Source organism: Hippichthys cyanospilos, chromosome 11 (genome assembly GCF_059441005.1).
Source record: "Hippichthys cyanospilos isolate Australia breed blue-spotted pipefish chromosome 11, RoL_Hcya_1.0, whole genome shotgun sequence".
Lineage (NCBI taxonomy): Eukaryota > Metazoa > Chordata > Actinopteri > Syngnathiformes > Syngnathidae > Hippichthys > Hippichthys cyanospilos.
In genome coordinates, this window is record NC_142379.1 from 7,129,423 (window position 1) to 7,152,139 (window position 22,717).

Sequence of the window (22,717 nt, forward strand, 5' to 3'; positions counted from 1 at the left end):
AGCAGCGCTTATGCAATTGTGCATTTTGACCAGCAGAGTGCACTGTGCATTTGTGTATACATAGGGAGGCGTGGTCGACCTCGAGAGTAAAATTGCCTCACTAAGAAATTTAACGGTACAAAAGTGGCTATTATCATCAAAGGTTGAAGAAAGAGAGCGTGGAATTTGAAGATGAATAAATTGCAAAACACGTGGAGTAAATTATTGGTAATTGAGAGCGACGCTGACAGAGGTTCAAAGTCACTTTGTTTATTACACACTCAAAGGCATTGTGAATTTTATGAGCACAATATTAGGGCCACAATTTGTAAAATTACATCATAAATAACGGCCATAAATCTGTATAAATAAATCTGTAGACGTGTGAAGGAAAAAATGTACTAAAAATGTAAAAAAAAAGAAAAAAACATATAGAGTTCATTTTTCATACATTATGAATTTGATACAGTAATAGTCTTACAACGTTGTAACTATCTAAAAATTAGCCTTACTAATTTTACTTTTTCTCTAAAAATGCTAACTTTTTTGTAATATTGTATTTTACAGTATTCAGAACATTTTCAATAATTCACTCCTTTGTATAGTGCAATGGAACCTGATAGAAAAATCAATGATAAAATGAAGTTAATGAAGCAGAAAACTAAAGTGATTGATTAAAGTCAGCAATAACACTACCACAGATAAATATTTTACCATCTTCTATTTATTGGGTTCCAAACATTTCAATAAATACAAATACAAACAAACCTCCTGTTCTTAAAAACAGTATTAACATTTTTAATTCATAACTGACAGGTGGCAAAATATGAACAAGTGAAGCAGAGCAAAACTGAGATCAACAAAAGGCTCAAGGTTAACAGAGAAACAAGAAGCAGCTGAGTATCTTGGAGCTCCTCAATGCGCGATCTTAGTGCTGCCAAAAAAGAGAAAGAAAAACATCGACGGGTTCACTTGTGTGGAAATACAGTCTCAGGGGACAAGAATCTTTTTTGGAAACTCACTGAAACGCCCCCAAAACAAACAAAAACAAAAGCTGTCCCTGTTTCACTCTTATCTCAAAGTTGAACTTCGCATTGCAACCCAGTACATAGTCATGTCTATCCGTACAGCTGATTAGCTGTCATTTACATCCGCGCACACACTCTCACACACACACATCTGGTTTTAGACAAATTCACACAATCATACATGTCTTTACATTGTCCAGTGAGAGCACTCGAAGTAGCTTCAATACAGTAGCTATGGCTGTGCTCCAAAATACAAGACCTGTCAGCAACGTTCAACTGAAATTCACTTAGTAGCTCGTAGCTTCCATTCAAAAGCTGCCTTGTCAAGCTGCTAAATATTTTTTTCTATGAAGAAGAAGGCTGCAGGTTTGCCGTGTCTGTTTGGTCATTTCGAAGGTCAACGATCCCAAGGAAAAGACTGTCATTCGTTAAACATTTTCTGATTCTCCTCCTGTGCTCCTCTCTTTTCTTTACAATCTTAAAGCTGACGACAAGGTGGGTGGGAGATGGCGGGGGGGGGGGGGGGGGGGGGGCAGTTCTGGGCTTGGGTGAAGGGTCAGTTTGGCAAAGTTATTATTGGGGATGTTTCAAGCGTTATCTGTTAGGTCAGGGTCCTCGGCTTGTTCGTTTGTCTAGAGCCTTCATCCTGACTTCATCTTCGTCTTTTGAATCTATAAGGAAAAAATGACAAAAAAGATGACGGTAAAATTGACAGGACTGTAGATTTTATTTGTCATGTTAATCCATCGCTTTAATAGTCTCCACCTTTACCACTAGGCACCGTTGTTGAAAGTTACTCAGTTAAATCTTCCAAATTTCCATAAAATCTTTATTCAGCCATACAGCATAAGTATGCAACAGCTACTATTAAGAGGGAAAAACATATATGATGTATTGCATTGAGTACGACTGTCTCCTCATTGGTAACATGGTTGGGAAGTCAATATTTGAACAGTGTTTCAATCACGGTTTCATGAATTAAAATGCATCCAGTACACGATTGCTCAACGCATTCATTGTACGGGCCTAAAGACAATGTTTATAATGAAGTATTCAGAGATTTTTTGTGATAGTTGCATTTTTAAAAATATTTGAATGAATTAATCGCTTGAACATAGTAGAGCAAAGCATCCTGGAACATGCAAAAGATGACACCATTCAAGTAACCAATAGGCACATTGCAAAGCTCACTCTTAATGACGCTTACCCAGGAAATGCAAGATAGAAGTTTCTAAATTTCCTTCAAAAAGTAAATTAAGCTCACGTTTAAATAAATTTACAAAAACAACGGTCCAACAACGTGTCCATATACTGACGGGATTGTAAATGATGCACCAGCAAAAATGTAAGATGGCCACCTCTGATAAATGTATTTAATATTTAATTTCTGATTTCAAATTCATGAGAAATTGCAGTTTTAGGATTCAGAGGCGTGATATGCACTTACCATTGCAGTCAGGACAGCACGATCCCTCTCTGCGAGTGATGTTGGAGCAGGTCAGCACTGGACATTGCTTACGCTGGCATTTAGTCACACCATGCTGTGGGAAATAATAAAGGAACATTAGTTGGATGTGTTAATGAAAGAAAAAAAAACACACACACACACACACACACACACAGAGAAAAAGCCGCTGCTTCATTTTTCACTTTTATTAAATTAAATCCAGAGGGAATGACCATGGCTCCAAAACAAAACACTGACTGTTATTTATTAGAGCTGGTAAGGAAAACCAAAGCAAACCTTGGTGAGACATCTGGCAGAAGCACAGTTTGCAAGCTACTTTGGATATCAGAAGAATGTAAGCGCAATATTTACTTACTGATTATTTCATTTTCTGTGCCTAATAATTGTCAAGGGAAATTTCAACCAATTAGGTTTTCTCACGCACCACAGGTCTCTTCTTTTGTGAAAAACATAGGTCTTGTTTCCTATAACATTACGTACGATGTAACCGTGATCGTATTTACAGCAAAGTAATTTCGCATCGCTGCGTTTTGGGTTAAATGAAAAATCCAAATTGGTCTGGTTTCGAATCAAACATTTTGTTTTATTTTCGACTGGCTTCGCAATTAGATTTGACAACACTTACATCACACCAGCAGTTGATGCATTTCATCTCCCCCACCAATGGTACCCACGGATGCCAGTTATCGCTGTTCTGGTAATAGTTCTTTCCAAATTTGCAATGTCTTGGCCCATCTGCTTGCATCATGTCAGTGTGTTCCAGGTCTCCGGGTGTCTTGTCCTCTTCTGGACACTCTTTACAGCAGTCTGACGGATTTCGTCTCACTGGATGACTGCATGTCAACATCGGACACGTCACCTTTTCGCAGTGTACCTCACCCGTTGAACCCTGCAAGCGGTGGATAGCATTAATACAATCAAATCATGATTTTTATAAACTAATTGACCATTTATTGTAATTAGGAAAAATACACAGATAATGTCACCCTCATTATCGTGTCAGCCTTTATGGATTAAAAAAACGTATTTCTATCTGAGTTTGAAATGTTCGATTACGTTAACACAGTTAACAGCTAGCGCTAACGTTTGAGACTTGTGTCGTATTCTACAATCACAGCTTAATCATCATAGAGGTTTCTTGGCGTCCTTAAGCAGTGTGACGTGGTGTTTTATATTTTTTCTTAATTCATGAAATGGATTTTAGAATGTTGTGGCAATTAAATTTCACAACGACAATTTACAAGGCACATTAATACACTGGATTGGCTGCAATGCAATGCGGGAAGCCATTTGAGAGTAGAAAACAAACTTAAAAGTGGTTATTAGTACCGTAAAGTTTGAGCAGATGAGCAGCTCGTATTTATTCCGCATTTTGCGTTTAAAAAAATGAGTCATGTAAAATATAAAAGTTAACTTTATGAATTAATTCACTGCTATTGACGGCTATAGATGTCAAGTTCATTTTGTCCTCCGCCTACTGCCCACAGTCAGCTGGGATAGGCACCAGCAAGCCTGCCACCCTTGTGAGGATAAGCGGCTCTAAAAAATGGATGGACCTGGGCAATAAGTATGAACTCTAATTATAATCCTCTGTTAATAACTTTTCCTTTGCATTTCAACTCTCGGTTTGCCATTTCTGAGAAAAAAATGCTTATTCTATTGCCCCGTTTTACTGAAGTGAACTCGTGAGACATGTATTCAGGCCTGTTTCTTGGGAGCTAAATGACCCATTAGGGGCCTTCCAAAGTAAAGCCAGATGTGAGTGCTGGTGCATGTATACCTTGCAAGTGCAGACGGCACATTTAATGTAACCAAAGGGAGGTACAAAAGGATGCCATGTCGTTCCTGGGGCGTGCATCTTCTGGTCTCCCTCAAAATAACAACCTAGGAGAAAGACATTACATTGTTAAGTCGACAACAGCTGGCAGGAAAATACCCAAATGATTTGCAGTCTATCCTCGCAAAAAGACACATGACACGAACAAATTCCAGATGAGAGGAAGAAAAAAATACACCCACCTTCGGGATTTTCTTCCAATTTTTCTGGAGCTTTTGTGTCCTTTGCGTCCTTCCTCTCTGGATGGCAAGACAAGAATTGAGACATAATTGGTGATCACAGAGCAAAAGTGGAATGCGTAGTACCAGTACTGTTTGTAACACACGAAAAAATATAATAAACTGTTAAAAAATTTCTCAAAAGGCGAAAAGATTTATTTCCGTTTAGTGGAAGACCGTTACATTGTTCTCCTGTCACTATATACTGTAGCTGGCATAATATGATAGATGGTTACAACCAAGAAAGTGAAATCAGGCAATTTCTCCTGACCTTGTTCGAATATCAATGTCGTGAAGCAATAATCTCACCATCACAGATTGGGCAACATTTATCATCAGGCTGGATAGTTTGGGAACAGGTCAACACTGGGCAAATGACTGGATCGCAGATCACAGTTCGCTTCTAAAAAAAGAGATAAATGTATTCTTTTAGAAATAGGGTCAACATTGAATAAGAAGTTGTCTCTCATTGTTTATTTGTATTTACCTGGCAGGTGCAGGAGAAACATTTATCATAGTTGGGAGTCCAGCGGGATCCATGAGCGTGGTACTGGTTTTCAAAGGAGCAGGTATGAGGGTCCTTCTTTAACACTTCGGGATCTTTGACAAAAAGGTCATCAAACTCGGCCTCATCTGCGTCCTCTTTAGTCCCAAACTCGCAGTTGTTGGGCACATGAACCTGGACAAATGACAAAATTGGAAAGGAAATTGAAAGAGAGAAATATGCTGCTCTATGCATGTTAGAAAGTATGCTAAAGTTATTTAGTCCTTTCAGTAGTAAAACCCTAATGTTTCGGCCTTATGTCAATCGAATAGAGTTGTCATTGTGAGTTATACAATAAACCAATTTAAAATTTAAAATGTTTTCCACCACGTTCAAGTCATACCAAAACTAGAACAACTTCCTGCTTCTGTGTCAATGAGTCATGGGAAATGAAATCAGACTCTAATGAGTGAGGGAGTGACGAGTGATTAAATTTGCTGGTGAGAATGTTTACTGATGATAATAATATTTTGAGACGATTTTCAGCAAAATTGGCGCGTACCAGTTTTTAATATTGAATGCTTGATCACCCTAAGGTAATATATTCTAAATGGGGGGAGACAGAAGTAGTCTCAGGGTCACCACGACAGTCCGAGCTGCATGAGGAGGCTGATGCCCATCCATATGCATCCCCTCCTTGCTCCAGCATGGGGTGTTAGAATCTGCAAGCATCGCCTTAAAATACCCTTCCTGGCATATACATGTTTTACAAGCGCACTTGCGATGATAATGTTAACATCGTGCAGCTATGCTTGTAGTGATAACATAACGTGTCAAGTTTTTTCTGAGGAATATTTTTTCGATATCTGACTGCAAGGGTTTTGTTGGAAACACCCCCCCAAAACTAATCCGACTCCCCATGTCAATTTCTGGTGAAACATATTCTGAATGAAAATGTTACAAATCACAGACCACAAAACAACGATGAAGTGAACTTTTCATTACATACCCGCCCACGGATTTCTCCTCTTGGGTTCAGCTTGGTGCTGACCTGGATGAAAGCCGTTCCCTGGTCCAAGTGCTGTAGTAATTCTGCACTGATGTCCTTCAACACTCCCTGAGCCTGGACAAGAGACAAGATAGATTGGTTCTGTTCTTGCGCGCTGTGGACTCTGCGTTCACAGCGACGTACCTGAGAGCCATAAAAGCCAGTCAGCAATCTCTTGTGGTTGACACTGCTGTCACCCAGATCTCCGATCTCAGCGAGGCCATGCAGGTGGGCGTTTACTGTGAGATCATCGGCCTTGCTGAGACCCGCCACAACAATCTCATAATGAAGGTGACAATATTTGTCCACAGACACCCAGGCGTGACCAGAAGCGCCGGTTCTAACCGGAGGTGACACAAAGTGGCCAGCAAGAGGGATGGGCAACTCTAGAGGAGGAATTAAACAATTTTGTGTGATGGAGGAATGGTATTGTGAATGTATTATGGATATATTTGTGTCAAACAAAGAGTCTTACCGTGCCTTGGAGCCTCCAGACCACTATAGGGCAGTGCTTTGATCTGGCCCCTTAGTTCCCCCTCCTGGTTTTGCGCAGTAGCCACATTGATGAAGAGTTCGTTCTGCAGCAGCATGTGAATGTTTCGGGCCTCCAAGCGACTCCAGCTACCCACTGCCCTTCCCGTAACCTGGTTGTATTCTGGAGTCAAGTCGAACAGTACTGAGCGCTTGTTTCGTCGTCGCGGCTTCAGCTCAATTGTGAGGCCGACCATGTCGCCTGTGAGACCTGCAACTTGAATCTGGATATAGGGGGCAGAGATGAGTTTTGGATTGAAATTAGGATTACTGATTAATCGGGCGGTTGATTTTAAAAATGTTACTGAACAAAATAGCATGTGTTTTCTTCCAAGACATTTGTATTTGTTTCAATTATAAGCCTGTTCCTCTCGAAAAGTAGTGGCCAACATTAGATACATTGTTTGAAATAATAATAATAATAATAATAATCACTATCTTTTTCCTTTTTCATTAAATTTCATGTTATATATTTAACAAATTCAGTCCCAAAGACATGTTTTTAGATTTTCTTTAGGAGTCCAGCCATTCAATCCCAGATATTTGATTTTTTTTTCATTTTTTCAAATGTTTGGCAAATGGAGGATCTGAAAATTACAGGTATTAAATGAAACATATACTAAAGTAATTGATTACCTAAGAATACATTAATTTAAATAATTAAGGGATTGACAAAGTTGATTAATCAAGATTAATTACTTCAGGACCTATTTTAGCTGTTTGACTGATATAGCAATTTATTACTTTGATACGAGAGTACTTACTTAATTTTATAGATACAAAAGTAATTGATTACCTTAGCACTTAACTCATGTATTACCAGTCGTTTTTGGAGCTTCCTTAAGCCAAATGAAATACGTAAATCAACTAATTCCTTAATTACATGTCATTTACAATTTATTTTAGGTAATTTAGCACTTAAGGTGCACTAACTGTGTTACTTGTATGCAATCGCTGTAAATGGATAAAGTATTTGAATGTAAATCAGCAAATATAGGCCATTTAGCCAATTACTTTTGATGGGCCCTAACTGAAATTGTAGGGAGACAATTTTTCTAAATTCCTATATTTCTATATTCCTATATTGTATCAATAAAAACTACAGCATGAAATCAGCTGGGATAGGCACCAGCAAGCCTGCGACCCTTGTCAGGATAAGCGGCTCTAGAAAATGGATGGATGTAAACCGCGGAAAACTTCATTGAAGCATCAGAACCAATGGTAGACTTAATATAAAAATAATTGGAAAAAAAAATAGATAAATGAAGTGAGTTCAAATTTCAAACAGATCCCGACCTGATAATCCAGCGTGCCGTTATCATGGAGGTTAAAGAGGGCAGAGCCCGTGCCTCCTGTCTTCCCAGGAGTCAGTGCATCACCGCTGGACAGCACGCTTTGGATGGCTGAACCACACACAAAGTGACTTTCATCAAAATCTTCTTAAGAATATTTTCATGCTCATATTACTCAGACTCCACACGGAGTAATCCTCCCTTAAAACTGCTACAGATTCTGACAGCATGCAAAATGAGGCAATGATTACTGTCATGTTTGCTTCTTAGTCCAGCATGCACATAACCTTTAGAAAGTCAACCAGGGCACATGACCAGCAACATCTGATCCTATGTGAGACCGAACAGACCAGTATGATGAGAGAATATGTGGTCGCGCTGTCTGGCGCATTCACAGAAACACACCCAAGGTAAAGCCTTGAAATGAGGTAACCCTTGCTAAATGCAGCCGGCTTATAAGGATTGGGAGGAATTAGAAGCAGAGGGGGGAATAGTGCCGTATGAGAATGAAAAAAAAAAACAATTGGAAAAAAGCTGAACGAACAACGCCATTGATATACTCAGAGACTGAATTGTGAAACAGAGGAGGAAAAGCAAATCACAGGACCTATATTGACAATTATCATCTATATATTAGTTAAGTAGCCCAATAGGTACGTTATATAATATGGAAGAGAGCTGAATTTGGCAGAAAAATAACATGCAAGCCTAGGAAGAACATGCAAACTCTTGTGATTTGTCCTCAGATCTGTGAGGAATAAAAACCATTTCACCACTTGCTACAGTGATTGGTTTTTTTTCCACCCAAAGGCAGAACATCTCTGAGGCCTAGACATAAGCGAGCGTGAATTTTGCGTCACTAAAGGGCCTGTGTCGTGTTTTTCGCACTGTAAGGCGCACCTAATGGCCTTCAATTTTCTCAAAAGCTGACAGTGTGCCTTAAAATCTGGTGCACATAAACCACGGCTTTTCATTTTGGAGAAAACAAAAAAAAAAACTTAATTGCCGATTTATTTCTTCAATTTTTACCTCTGCATTTCATTTAAACATATATTTTTAACAATTAAAATTTCATAAGTCCCAGTTTTAAATTTTTATATGCTGTATTTGCTCCAAATTCGAAGCAATTTATATAGGGAAATGGTGGGAATACCACAGGTTTTTGTAAAACAAAATTGTGATTTATAAAATCAATACAGAAACTCTTTTTAAATCAATAAAACAATATATTTTAAAGTTTTAATTTGCAATTTGACTCAAAAACGTTAGTTCAACATTTAATTGAACCATAATTATCTTCTTTTAAACCCTTGATCTGTCGTGGCATTGCTTCAAACAGTATTTTCATGTAAAGAGGTATTTTTTCCCCATTCTTCACTGAGCATTTTCCACAAATCATCTTCAGTCTTATTTCTGATCTATTAATAAAGTTTGACTGATTTATCTGATTGCTTTGTTAGTGCAGCTCCATCTTGTGGATGTGTAATGCAACCACAGCCACTACTGTAGCTTCTATTCTATGCGCCTTATAATCCGATGCTCCTTATAGTGTGGGAATGACAAACTGCATTGGTGTCAAACTCAGTACATTTAAAGGAAGAAAAGATTTGTTCACTGAATCGTCCGCCAAAATGTTTACTTACTCAAATTCAGTAGAGCCCCACCCCCAATGATGCTCAATGCTGATTAGTTATAACTGAGTGAAGAGTGAATCGTTTCAGCGCGTGACTTTTTTTCACTCACTTTCACCTGAAAAATGTGTTCTTTTGAAAGAATCATTCACGACTCACACACTGCTATTTTGCGGAGGACATAAAATGTTTTCTCGAAGCAGGTCTGCTCTCAACAAAACATATTTTTGGTTGTACTTACTGTCACAGGATTTTCTGCCAGTAATGAATCCAGAGATCTGCTGGGAACGGTGTCCCTGTGTTGCCACGGTGATCTCCAGCTGCCCACGAGAGAGCCAGAAGAGTTCACGACTATTCAAGTCCGTCAGAACCTCTGCAAAATCTGGATCCTGCAAAGATTGGAACAGTAAAACTGAAACTAAGCTGCTGATTGAGAAAACCGTTAAAGTCACTGAAGTGAAAACATCTTCCCCCTGGATACAACCACACTCATCAAACCCTTAACGAACATATAAAATATCACCAACTGTTTCCAACTTAATCACGTCTCACAAAAATGAGCTCAGGACTGAGCCAAAAAAACAAAAAAAAGGAGTGAGAGCACATTAAAATCTCCCACCGAGAAATTCAGTAACCACATGTGCATCAAGAGTACAAATATCATTAAAACGCAAATGACTGCGTTAAAGGCATACTGGGATTCACATTAAACAATGCCTTCAAAACCAGCTGTGACGAATTCCTTTCAAACCGACAGCACACTAGAACAGAAATGGTCAACATAAAGGTGCATTAATATTCTCCTACTGTATATTTTATCCATCCATCCATTTTCTAGAGCCACTAATCCTCACAAGGGACACAGGCTTGCTGGTGCCTATCCCAGCTTAGTTGTAGGCGAAGGACACCCTGAAATGTTTGCCAGCCCATTGCAGACTGTATTTCATTTGTTATTTATTATCCTGTAATATTTATCCTTCTTTCAAGTAAAAACGAAGCCAGTAGTTGTTCTGCTTTCAAACCAATAGCTGGTCTGAGCACTTTATTCATCAAATGCCTTACCCATGTACAGTAGTCGCTTGTCATAGGATGCCTTCAAGGAAGGTGGGACGTTTTCTGATCTCCAATTAAGAAAAGTGCATACAGATAAACAGATAAACTGTGAGGTCCGAGTTGGAAGGAAAAAAACAATCATTGTCAGCCATCTTTTTTGTGTATGTTTACGCTTTGATCTCGGAACGGATACCTTCCTTGAATGCATCTTTTGTGTTCAGACTATTGTAAATGCCTAAATAGGCTTACAGTATTCTGGTTGTTACTATGACTATGTTAGGGCTCTTTTGTGCAGATCAAAGCATTGCTTGAGCACATAATTCTTTTTTTTTAACATTTAAAATTCATTAATGCACCTTCAAATGGTGGAGAACGCTACATATAATACCGATAATATCATGAGATGGAAAAGATCCACTTTCCAAACTCAAAAACATATACAGTAGTTTGAAGCAACCAACAAAATAACAACATCCTGTGTTATTTATTTGAAGTACAAATGACTTATTGAGCTATGTTTGTCCTAAACATCATTCAAAATTAGCATGTAAATTGCACCTCATTTTAAATGTACATGTACCATAAATCCTTGCAGGGTGGAAAAAAAAGAACTTAACGCATAATGGACGGAATGGGCAAAATTAGGCATGAATTACTGGCGTTCTTCCCAAACTTCACAAAGTGTGGTGTCAACACTCGTTACAGGCTGATGTGCAACATGTTTTTGAATGCCCTAGTTACTGAGATTGATCCAAAATGAGTCAGTGAATTGCGTTCAAGGACATTAAAAAGAGTGGCAGCAGCTGAGCGCAAACTTTTCACATGGTCATGCTTGCCGACAGACCTGAAAGGGACACGTCGGTCCTTCACGCCATTCCAGGGAGAATTAAAACCAGGCTCTGCTTTCATCGAACCCCCCCACCACCACCACCACCACACACACACATACACACACCCCTCCTTTTCCTTTCTCCATCCATCTGAGCCCACAGACCACTAACCACTGGCATGTGTGAGAAGTGTGGATGCAGTCCATCTTCCGGAGCACGCCTCCCTTCGTCTCTCATCCTGGCCTAACATCTGTCTCCGGCAAAGAGACACTCTCTTGAAATGGAACACTTTCTCTTCTTTGCTGTTTCCCCGTATGCTTTCATCCATTTTTTTTTCTTTTATCATGTCTCAGAGTCATTGGTTTCGATCAGAGAGATGCTGACAACAACGCTAGGATGTGGTGGTCAGACCACATCCATTTCACAGGGAAAGAGAGGGTGTCTCACAGTAGTTTTGACTCTTTAACTATAGCAACCCCCTAATTTTAAACCTGGGACCAAAACAGTAAAACCTCTCCACCTATTACATGCTGCCAAAAAGGCTATGTTTCGATCACTGTTTATTTGTTCATTACAACTAGTATGTAAAATGTCGGTGGAACAGTAGCATTAAAAGATGCATTATCATGAAAACTCAACTTTTTGGAGCTTTTAACCTTGCTAGTGTTGATTCGTCACCCTAAACATTCCCAAAGTATTATTTTTATTCATTAATGCTTTTCTAAACATTCCTTGCTTATTCTGACGCTCTTCTCACACATACATGGCAACCTTATCCCCGTCTTGTAGTTTCATTTTGGTTCCGGAGTTTAGGGTGAAATGTTGCACCCGGTCAGCCAAGTAAACAACAACTTTTCATTTAATAGCGACAATGTTTTAAAATTGAAAATGTGGAAGTGGTGAGAATGTGTGTTTGGTAGCACATAGCCCGACATTCAATGTCAGTCACCCGCAGGCAAAATTGTTGTTATGAAAATTGTGTTCCCATAGCGACCGATTTATAGGAGGAACCACCGAGTGCAATCTATAGATACTGTTTTGCATTTTAATGTCAGTAAAACACACAAGATAAATGGTGAGAAGCACAGTCCGCCAATTAGACGTTTTACTTCCTGTATGAAATGTCAGTACCATAAAACGACCGTTACGTATGTAACAGCGGTTCTATGAGCCCAGATAAAAATAATACAGATAAAATGGCTTTCATTTGGAAGCAAGGACATTTTTTACATTAAAGTGAAGAGGGCATGAATGTTACTGAGAAAATCTCAAAGTTAGAGCATACCATTATGAAGCACGATTGTTATTTTATTTTATTTTTTTTTTGATTTCTCAAACAAGACATTATGAACTGTTTTGAATATTACTCACATGAGATGTGATGTTGGCCTGTATCTCTCTCAGGACGTGTTGTCTGTAAAGCAGTTGGACCCGAATAGGAACTAGAAGTGGTGCTGCTAAGAAATAAAAAAAGACAACACAAAAATGAATCCTCAATGTAACATTTGTAATAGATGGAAAGATAGAACGTGCGATGAAATAAAAATCTCGACAAAAGCGTCTTTTTTTTTCAAACAAGCTAGCTGTATACATCATTTTAGACGAAACCCATTTTCAGTACCTTTGTCTTTGTTTTTTATAAGGCCTTGAAGGATGAGGATGAAGTGGAGGTTGTTCTCCGTGTCACTTAGCGTCAACATGGCGATGCCTCCCATGCCTGCGTTCTCCTCCTCTGACGTCAGTGTTGAGCTGAAAGTCTCTGTTCGCAGTGAATAATAAACAAACTCAGCATTTGTCTTCACTTACAGACCTTTGGAAATTTACATGCAGTTCCACCACTTTGTAAATACTGAAATTACAGACTGCTATAAATAAAACACTGAGCGTAAAAAAACAAAACAAAAAGTAAGCTAAGGTAGGGTGACCAGATTTTCAAAATTAAAAATTTGGACAACCACAAATTGACGGAAAACGAATTAGATAATAAATTCTCACCAGCATTGAAGTATCGAAGTATTTCTATAGACGTTTGCGATGTCCTAGTGCAGGAGTGTCAAACTCATTTTTGTCACAGGCAATTTTGTAGCTACAACTTCCCTCATTGGGCCAATATGATGAAGATACCAAGTTCATTTTAAATCATCTCATAGTAGTCAGTGTACACAACAAATTAAGAGCTTCGTAGTTTTGAAATCAGAAGTGAAGGATACGAGTTTTTTGAATTATTGTGTGTGTTTTTTTTTTTTTTTTTAAGGGATAGTGTGTAAGAATTAGACCGTTTTTCATTACGAACAGCAGGAGGTGCTGCAGGTGCTGCATTTACCATTGTCAGTAGTTATACCAAACATGGCCGCCTCCGGAGTGCCACCCCTATTAAAATCATTTAATGAAAACTAGACCTAGGATTATATTTTAAACATACTGTTAGTCATTGAGAACACATTCATTTGCAAGTTTTTTAAATTTAAATTTATTTGATTTATTCTTTTTAATGAAAAACGGTCCAAATCTTATACACTGTCCCTTTAAAATGTGCATGAAGCTACATTACCTGAAATGACTTTCTTTACACAGCTGCGCATGTTCAAGGTGATTTTGTTTACTTCTTTATGTATGTGAAACCATTTGACTTGGAAGATGTATAAAAATGATGTATAAAAGCACAACATTAGCTGCATCATTGCAGCTAATTTCCAAGCAAAATGTGCAATGAGTGTAAAACAAGGAATGAGAAAACAGTAAAAAGTAAACAGTATTTTAGACGTGTCAATTATCAATTCAAATTTAGGCCGCAAGGAGCTAATAAACAGAAATCAGGCTGGAAATCATCACAAGATTGGCCACTTTTTCCCTATTATGATATTTTCCAGGTATGAGCACTGAAATACTCGCAAAATTGCTGATTTGAAGCAAAATGTCTGACTTCCTTTTTTAACTTAGCTAAGGATCATTCCAAATTTTGCATCAGTCAGTTGGCAGTAAATTCAAAGCATTAAGTCTCACAAAAAGCTCACCGGCAAACAAAGCTCTGTGTTTGATGATCTTCCCTTCCACTTCCTCATGTGTGGTGGTCGACGTGCTCATTCTGATGCGCAACTGCTCGTTCTGTAGCTGCCTTAGAAGAGGCTTGGCAACATTTTTCCATACACCGCAGATCTATGCACATAATACAAAGACAAAATTAGGCAGTGTGAGATTATTCGTGTCTACAGAAAAGAATTTATCAATGAGTCACATAGACAAGACATCATACAAGTGACTTCTCTTTCAACCCTAGGCCGCGAGTGAAAAAATGTGCGCGCGTGCCGGCACCTCATAACTCGAGAGTTCAGAGGTAATCTCCATTCTAATTAGCGATGGTGTTTGTCTTCTCACTAGACGGTGATGTAACAAGTGAAATATCCTCTCCTTCCCAAACGTTTTGCCCAGGCGACCTCCTCATCCCATTTCATTCTTTTTTTATGGGCCGGAGTGTTTCCTGGATGTCTGGTGTTCGACGCTGACATTTATTTAAAAATAATAATAGGCCGATTTCTGGGACCTGTGTTTAAGGGGCTCCTGCCTTACGGAGATGTGTGTTCAGCCTGAAATGGAATGTGTGATGTGTGTTGTTTGGCAGGAAGTGATATGTAGTGACAGCTTTAGACACGGCGCAATAGCTCGGGGAAGCTTTGACTCTCTTATGAATCATTTCGATTCGGATTTTTGGATCAACATTTTGACTCAGAATCAATTTTGGGTTCAAACATTTTTGATTCAACTATTTCAATTGAGTGGAGGTGTGCAGAAATCATCATGGCCTACTCATTTGCAGAAAAATGGCAAATGGATACATTAAAGGGGCATTTTATTTTCATTTATAAAGTTTTGAATTGTAGGGGAAGTACATTTTGTGTGGACCCATACTGCCACTCTATTCTTTATTAGATTGATAAAAAGCCCACAATGTGTACATAATTGCGTTTATTAAGATTTAATGCATAGATTGACGTTTTTTTGTCTGGGTTTGAAATGTCCAGCTGCATTTGAATGCACCATGTGGTTGGTGGCTTGAGACTTGCACCGTATTCTGCAATGCATCGTAATTGACTAGTGGTTTCTCAGCAACCTTAATCAGAGATTGAATTTGATTTTCCATGGCGGTTTTGAGTTCAGTTCTGACTCCAGCATTCCTGTGTGGAATTTGCATGTTCTCCCCGTGCCTGTGTGGCTTCATTCCAGATACACCGTTTTCCGCCCAAATTCACAAAAACATGCACGATCGGTATATTGGACACTTCAAAATACCCTTTGGTGTGTTTGTGAGTGTGTATAGTTGTTGGTCTCTGTGTGCCCTGTGATTGGCTGGCAACCAGTTCAGGTTGTACCCCACTTAGAAGACTAGAAGACCCAAAAACTACTGGGATAGACACCAGGAAGCTCCGACCCTTGTGAGGGCAAGTGGTTAAGGAAATGGATGGTGTCTTGGTGTTGGTAGCATAAAGCTTGCTGGTAATTAATTTGTGTAAATATGTGTTAATATGTGTAAATTCGATTTTGGGACATTTTATATCGATTCTGAATCCTAGCAAAAAAAATCTTGATTCTTTTCTGAATCCATTTTTTGGCACGTCTCTAATCATGCAGTATGCAGACATACATTTAAGTTTAATAGTGTTTCACACACATGTCCGCCGACTAATTTATGAGGATAGTTTCAACCGTTTGAATGTGATGCTAACACTTGAGGCAGTTTCTTCAAGATGACCCATTTTCTACATTCGGGTGAGTAACGGTTGATTGCAACCAAAGCGGTTCATGTTTCAGGGATGAAGCCAGAGACTATGTGTGCGTGATGCTGTTTATTGCCGCAGCATGAGTTATGGCAAAAGAAGTCACGGAGTCAATTCATATATCACCAGGGAACTTCTTCTCCCTCTCAGGAAACACACAGACATCCGCGCACACGTCATAAAAACACAGCTAACAGAAGCAAGATGATTTCTTGTTCCAGATGAAATCTTACCATGTCTGACTGCCCCCTGGGGACTTTGTACTCAAAAGCAGTGGCACCATCTGTACCCAGGAAAAGGATTTTACTGGGACGGGCCATTCTGCAATAACAAAAGATATTCATTAGACAAGTAAAATTGTTGCGGTACTTTAAGCTTTTGTTTTGCTCATTCTTAGCAACTGTTTACTTTTGGAATGTGATGGAGAAGGCCAGGCTGGTTCTGGTCAAGGAGAAGCGAGCTCTGGCAACCGAGCTGGAGCTCGGCAGCCATGATTCTGTCACTCCTGTCAACAATGCTACAAAGTCTGCAGAAAGGGTGAATAGTTTGGTCAACAAAACGTGTTAAATCATCGTAAAAAAAAATCTGAATAAATATGCCATGAGTGATGTCAGTTTTCAAGTTGTTTTTTGCATGACCTGCTCGTTGAAATGTGGGTGTTCTGCTCACCAGTGCGGCTCTCCTCAGGGCCCATGTCCTCCGAACTTAAGTAGGATCTGTCGTTGTAAGATTTGTGCAGGTCGTCCTCTTTCCCTTTGCCCTTCTCATGGAAAAAGTCAAAGCTATCTAGCATCGGGTCCGTCTGTTTCTTGTCTTCCTCGCCTGAACCTAGAGAACCGAATAATAAATTCCCACGTCTGAAATTAAACCCATCTAATTAAGATCAAATAACACTTGAAACAATTATAACCATTTCTCTATGGGTTTTGAAGCAGGTATTCGCTTTTGTTTTCAAAGCACATCCTTCTACATGTTCCCCAAAGTCTGGTGGACAGATGACACAATAGTGTCAGCTGTTTGCCTTTGTTCCTAAATTTGCATTTGAGGATGAAATATGTGAACATGGGCAGCCAAAGAGGAAGTGTGGCAAGTGAATAAGAAACACAAGCTGTATTAAAAGAAGGCGCCTCAAGAGAGTGGAGACGCCAGACACCAATTAATACAAATTCATGCTGAGTTAATTCTCTTTTGCAGAAAGATTGATACGAGGCGCCATGGATCCTGCTAATACATAATTCTGCAGCAATACTTATGCAACAGGCAAAAGTTCAGAACATTCACAAAGATTTTCCCAAACCATTAAAAACCAGGTTTTCCGCCAAAAGGTCCAGAAGAAAGTAATGGGCGACTCTAAACCAGAGGTGCCCAATTGTTTTCCCCAAAAAATCTACTTTTCCAGCAGCCAACCTCCTGTAATTCATAAGCTAACATTTTGTTTTGAGTGGGGGTTTGTGACCTTATCGCCGAGTTGCTCACTACCAGTGAGCTAAAATTATAAGCCGCCAATGCAGCTCAGCACTATGACTATGTAGTAATTAATGCTAATTGGTGTTAGCGATATTAATTTAGTCCTTCGAGGGACAGCGGTTTCAAAACATCCTCTAGCGATTACAATGTGAGTCCAAAATCATACAAATTATTTTAACAACGGACTGAACACGACCCAACTACTGCAACCGTGTTTTATTGATTTAATCAGCAACGTAAACATCTTAGCTTGACTATATTGGGCGCAAGAATTAGCATGCATACGTGAGAATTAGCATACGCAATTAGCATGACCCCACTATGCTGTTGTCCACGCAGCATGCAATCTTAATGATAAGAGAAATGTTTTAGCTGAAATAAATAATATACTGTTTACAACATGTTACACACTGTAATTACCTTTCTGCCCCTTTGTTTGTGTCAGTTTATTTTATTTGTTTTCATTTTTTTGAGCTAGTCTGTGACAGGCAGGATGGACAATGTTTTATTATAAGGTTATTTTCTAATTATATAGTGATTGACTAAAGAAAACAGCACCATTTCTCCAGATGGCAATACAAAAGATTGCAACCAGCACCTGGGACTTACGTATACGTCTCACGTATAACAGAAAGTAAACGGTTAGAACTGCATCACTCAACGTGTCTCCGAGAAGATAAATGACTAAAGCCATGCTTATGTTTCTGTATATAAATATTATGATCTGCCACAAAAATAAAACTATATGTCTACATTTGAAAAAAAAAAAACTGGTTAAGGGTTTTTCTCAGACATTTCATGCATAGATTTTAGTTTAATAATTTATTTTTTAATCTCTTTACAACACTCTCCTCTTTACAACAAGACGTACATATTAAAATATGTTCATATGCACGAACTTGAAAAATGAAAATAAAAAAACTAACAGTGTACAGTAGTGCGATCATTTTTCCAAAATCAACACCAGAATGGTACCTGCTGCTTTCTTTCTTGGTGTCTTATTTGCATGCACACATCATCACTCGTCACTGCTCCACAGGTTGCACACTCTAGTTGGCTTCTGGGTCGTGTCACACTCAAGTCTCTCAAACTCATAATACTGAATGCTCAGGTGCACCACTATACGCACATACATGCACGCACACACACTTTTTCCATCACTTACACAAATATACAAGCTGCCTTTGTGCCAAAGCTAAGACGAACACACTCAAACTTTTCCCTAAAACGTGACCACAACACACACACACACACACAGTCTTGACCCTGTCCCAATTTTGACACGAGACACACACACATGCACACACACACTGAACTCAGTGTTGTCCCGCTGATGTAGGCTGCAATGCTTTACCTTTTCCATTTCATTCCATTACCAGACACCAAAAAAACACCCAATCGACTGAATAAGCAGCATGAACCTGCGAACAGTGTGTGTTTGTGTGCATAAGTGTGTGTCAGGGGAGGAATATTTAATTAGATGGAATTGTATGTGTGCAACAGTGCAAACACGGTAGGCAACACCATGAGGCTAAAATAAATCGGCTGCGTATTTGCTGTAGCTATCATTTATCCAGAGATTATTCCCATTCTAAGTACTGAATTAATCACTCTTTATGCTGCCCAATTGATTATTCACGTGATTATCCCTAAAACAATTCCAAAAGTAGGCACGTACGTACTGTAGCTATATATGTATGCAATTTATTATACATACATATATATATATATATATATATATATACACAATATGCACAATATGTTTTTTTTTCAGTTTTTATTTCTCTATTTTTCTTCACTATTTCTTCTTCACTATTTTTCAGTGTCATTGCGCTTTCTCAAAGCTGCTTGGAATAAGAATAAAATGTATTGATGTAAAAATGATGTAAAAATGAATAAATGATCATAATAATAGCATCTTTTCTGAACTTGATGAGAGAAGACAATACAAAGACAGTTTTTAACATACATGGCATGCATGTTAGTTACCTTTTGGACAGGTTTTGCAGCAGTGTCCTGGCAGCAAGATGGGGTCATCACAAAGTGGATCCGGACAGTCCTGCTTGATGTTCTTGCAGTTGACTTTCCCAAATACCTTCCCGCGACGACTCTTTTGCTGCATGGCGTCATTGGTGATGTATATATTTAACCACAGCACATTTGATTGATACAGTAAAGAAGGCATGCATTCAAAACTTACAGGGTCACAGTGGCACTGAACACAATGCATCACACCAAAGGGCTCCCCCAAATCTGGGTGCCATGTGTCCTCCAGTGAATAGAATCGACCCCCAAATGAGCATCCTGTAGAAAAAAATATAGAATGGAAAATGTTACTTTTTTTTTTCATTTTAATGTTCGCATCAAACAACCTTCCAAAATGCAAAATTTGTACAAGACAAACTCAAAAGTGGCTTTGTTTTGTAGAAAACAATCCAGAAAGTTAGGTAAAATTTACAACATAATGTGGCAGTCCTCTTTTGAACCATGATTGGGTTGTTTTTAATCCAATTTAATTTTCAAAATTTGGGCTGTCCCTTGTGACCCAATTTGAATTATTTTCAATCTGTCTTTTAAGTGTTCACTCTAAAATAACAAAAATGAATACAGAAAGTTGGGTCAAATCAAACTATGTTTTTTTTTGCCCTATAGTTTGATTTATGTTTGACCCAAATTGTTTTTTATTTGACCCAAATGTATTTAGAATGAGAACATGAACTACTTGGCATTCTTTCTCTACTGCCTAGTGTTTTACAGGCAACAACAACGCTTGCTACAAAGAAAATATGCAAATTTGCAAGCAATATCCTGTACAGCTCAATGCCCTGGCATGTTGGAGGGGAATGAAACTCCCAGAATGCTTCACAGGTTTTTGCTTCTCACAGTCTCGCATACTGCCTCATCTCAATGATCCATGCATGGGAGCTGTTCAACTTTCCACTGGGCGTTTATCAGAGGATCCCTGACTCTACTGTATGTTCCAGATCCGTTCTTTTCAGAAAAAAAAGAGATATACAACATGGAGTATACAAGCTGGTATTAAATGTGACGTTCGTGTTATCATTTGCAGTTGCATGGCTGCTGCAACCCATTAGATTTACTATCAATTGTTAATCAAATTTAAAGAGAGATGTAGTTAAACACTAGTACATTTTTGTTTCAGCTCACTGCTCACTGGTAACATCTTGATTTAGTTTTGTGCACGCAGAGAATAAACAGATTTCCATTGTCCCCTATTAAAGTGATTGCACTCTTCAACTGATCCAAACTGTGAGCCACTTGAGCTTGAAATGAATCATCTTGCAAGGAGCACATGCTTGTAATGGAAAGTCGATTGATTAGAGTTTCCATAGCAGAATTACACACTGAGGCGCTCTCCCTGGTGGTTAGCTGCCTCGTAAAAAGTCGCAAGAGGCTTTGAACGCGCGGGGATTTCACACATGCATCAAATGTGGTTATGACTCAGATGTTTGCCAGTTTGCACATGAACCAACGCAGAATATGGTGAAGCCATAAGAAAACTAAGATAACAAAATGCAAAGGCAAATCCTTTGTCCGGATAATTCCTGTAGTTCTCCAAAAAAAAAAAAAAAAAAAAAAAAAAACATTAAATTGTAATCGGGCACTTAGCTTACCTGACAGGCCTTTGGAAGGCAAAGGTTCTCTCTCGGACTGGATAGGCAGCGAGTGGGTCTTGCTGCGGGAGGCGGCCTCCAAGTACGCACACAAGCAGCTGAGCACGCACAACACCGTGCGGAGCGAACGAGGAACCAGCATCGCTGTGGTCAGTTTGCGCGATCTGTACGCAAGATTCGTCACCCCCAGCAAAAAGGAAGCACAATTTATCCAACAGTTCTGCAAACACAGATCTCAAGTCATCTATCCCAGCGCTGCTCTTCTTTCAGCAACCCCCCCCCGAAAAAGATGTGGCAAGTTCAGTGCAGTGCAGGACCAGAACCCACTAAAGTGCCGTCCCTCTCACTTTTATAGCCCGCTTCCCTGACAGCTTGTAGCAGCCACCGGCTGGGAAGAGAAGGGGGGCAGGTGGGATGGGTAATGGGGGTGGGTCAAGGCTGGATTACCAATTGGACCCCCCTCCCCCTCCCACACCCACCACTAGGGGCCCCTAAATGACAAACCTATTCCATGAAATGTTATTTAGTGCCTTGATTCAATGAGAATTTCATTCAAATATGGAGAACTTTAACAGACCCTTAACAATCCTACAATCACATTAGTTTTGGGTTATACGAGTTTCACATTTTCATTTATATATATAATATATATATATATATATATATATATAATCAGATTTCGAGAAGTGCATGTGAGTGTTTTTAGTTGGCTGAACCCTCCACTTCCATTTAATGCTCGGACCTTAAGTGACTTAACAGAAACGAATGAAAATATTTGGAATAGTTAAAGACAACGCTTTTCAATTTGTACTGGCTCTGCACTGCTTTTTCCTTCAATTGTTTCTTTTGGCTGAACAGGGAGCTCAAACCTGGACGCCCCTACTTATAATTCCATGCGCTGTGATGTCATTAATTTCAGTGATCGCTTGTGCCAAAAGCTATTTAAAGTACCATTTATCTACAGGGCATTTTTAGACATGAAAATTGACATGAAACCAGAAATGTCCCTTTTAAAATGAATTACATAACCCCATTTGCGGAACCCTAAAAAAATCACACTGAGCAAAATCACTATTCGGTTACAAGTGGGCGCATTTACTGCCATATTTCAACATTCCTCTCCCACTTTTCTTGTCAGGGACTGTGGGAAATATTTCCACAAGCAACACTCGCTTCGAGTGTCTTTATGTTGCAGCGCCGCATAAACGTGTCACATCCAATCGGTTTTGTGTGCCAAAAGCGAGAGAGGTGTGAGCCCAAGGTGTTATTTTAATGCATACGATGTCACATAACGTCTCCTGTGGGAGCCACTTCCCACAGGGTGTGGGGATTCACACTGTAATCCCCCCCCCCCAGCAATGAGAGTCGATGATGGCCTGTTTGCACTTCATCATAGGGTGCTAAGCGACGCTTTTCGCCTGCGCTGCACACAGCCATTCATTAG

The 22,717-nt window shown here is 39.2% G+C and overlaps 1 protein-coding gene across 2 annotated transcripts; it reads right to left on the bottom strand.

Moving 5' to 3' along the window:
• Nucleotides 1-687: 687 nt before the first annotated feature.
• On the bottom strand, nt 688-21,549 carry chrd (chordin). 2 transcript variants are annotated; one of them, XM_088427432.1, is made up of 21 exons: nt 21,274-21,549; nt 19,839-19,942; nt 19,628-19,754; nt 16,841-16,999; nt 16,580-16,697; nt 16,405-16,492; nt 14,414-14,555; nt 13,021-13,158; nt 12,771-12,853; nt 9,758-9,905; nt 7,890-7,996; nt 6,538-6,817; nt 6,207-6,448; nt 6,024-6,137; nt 5,018-5,209; nt 4,840-4,933; nt 4,495-4,551; nt 4,256-4,359; nt 3,101-3,364; nt 2,455-2,548; nt 688-1,678 (listed from the first exon to the last, which is right to left on the bottom strand). In XM_088427432.1, the coding sequence occupies exons 1-21, from the start codon at nt 21,413-21,415 to the stop codon at nt 1,614-1,616; spliced, it is 2,862 nt and encodes a 953-aa protein (XP_088283558.1). In that variant the 5' UTR covers nt 21,416-21,549; the 3' UTR covers nt 688-1,613. The 2 variants fall into 2 exon arrangements, with proteins under 2 accessions (XP_088283558.1, XP_088283556.1); XM_088427430.1 differs by having other exon boundaries at nt 12,771-12,856.
• Between the last annotated feature and the right edge of the window lie 1,168 nt (nt 21,550-22,717).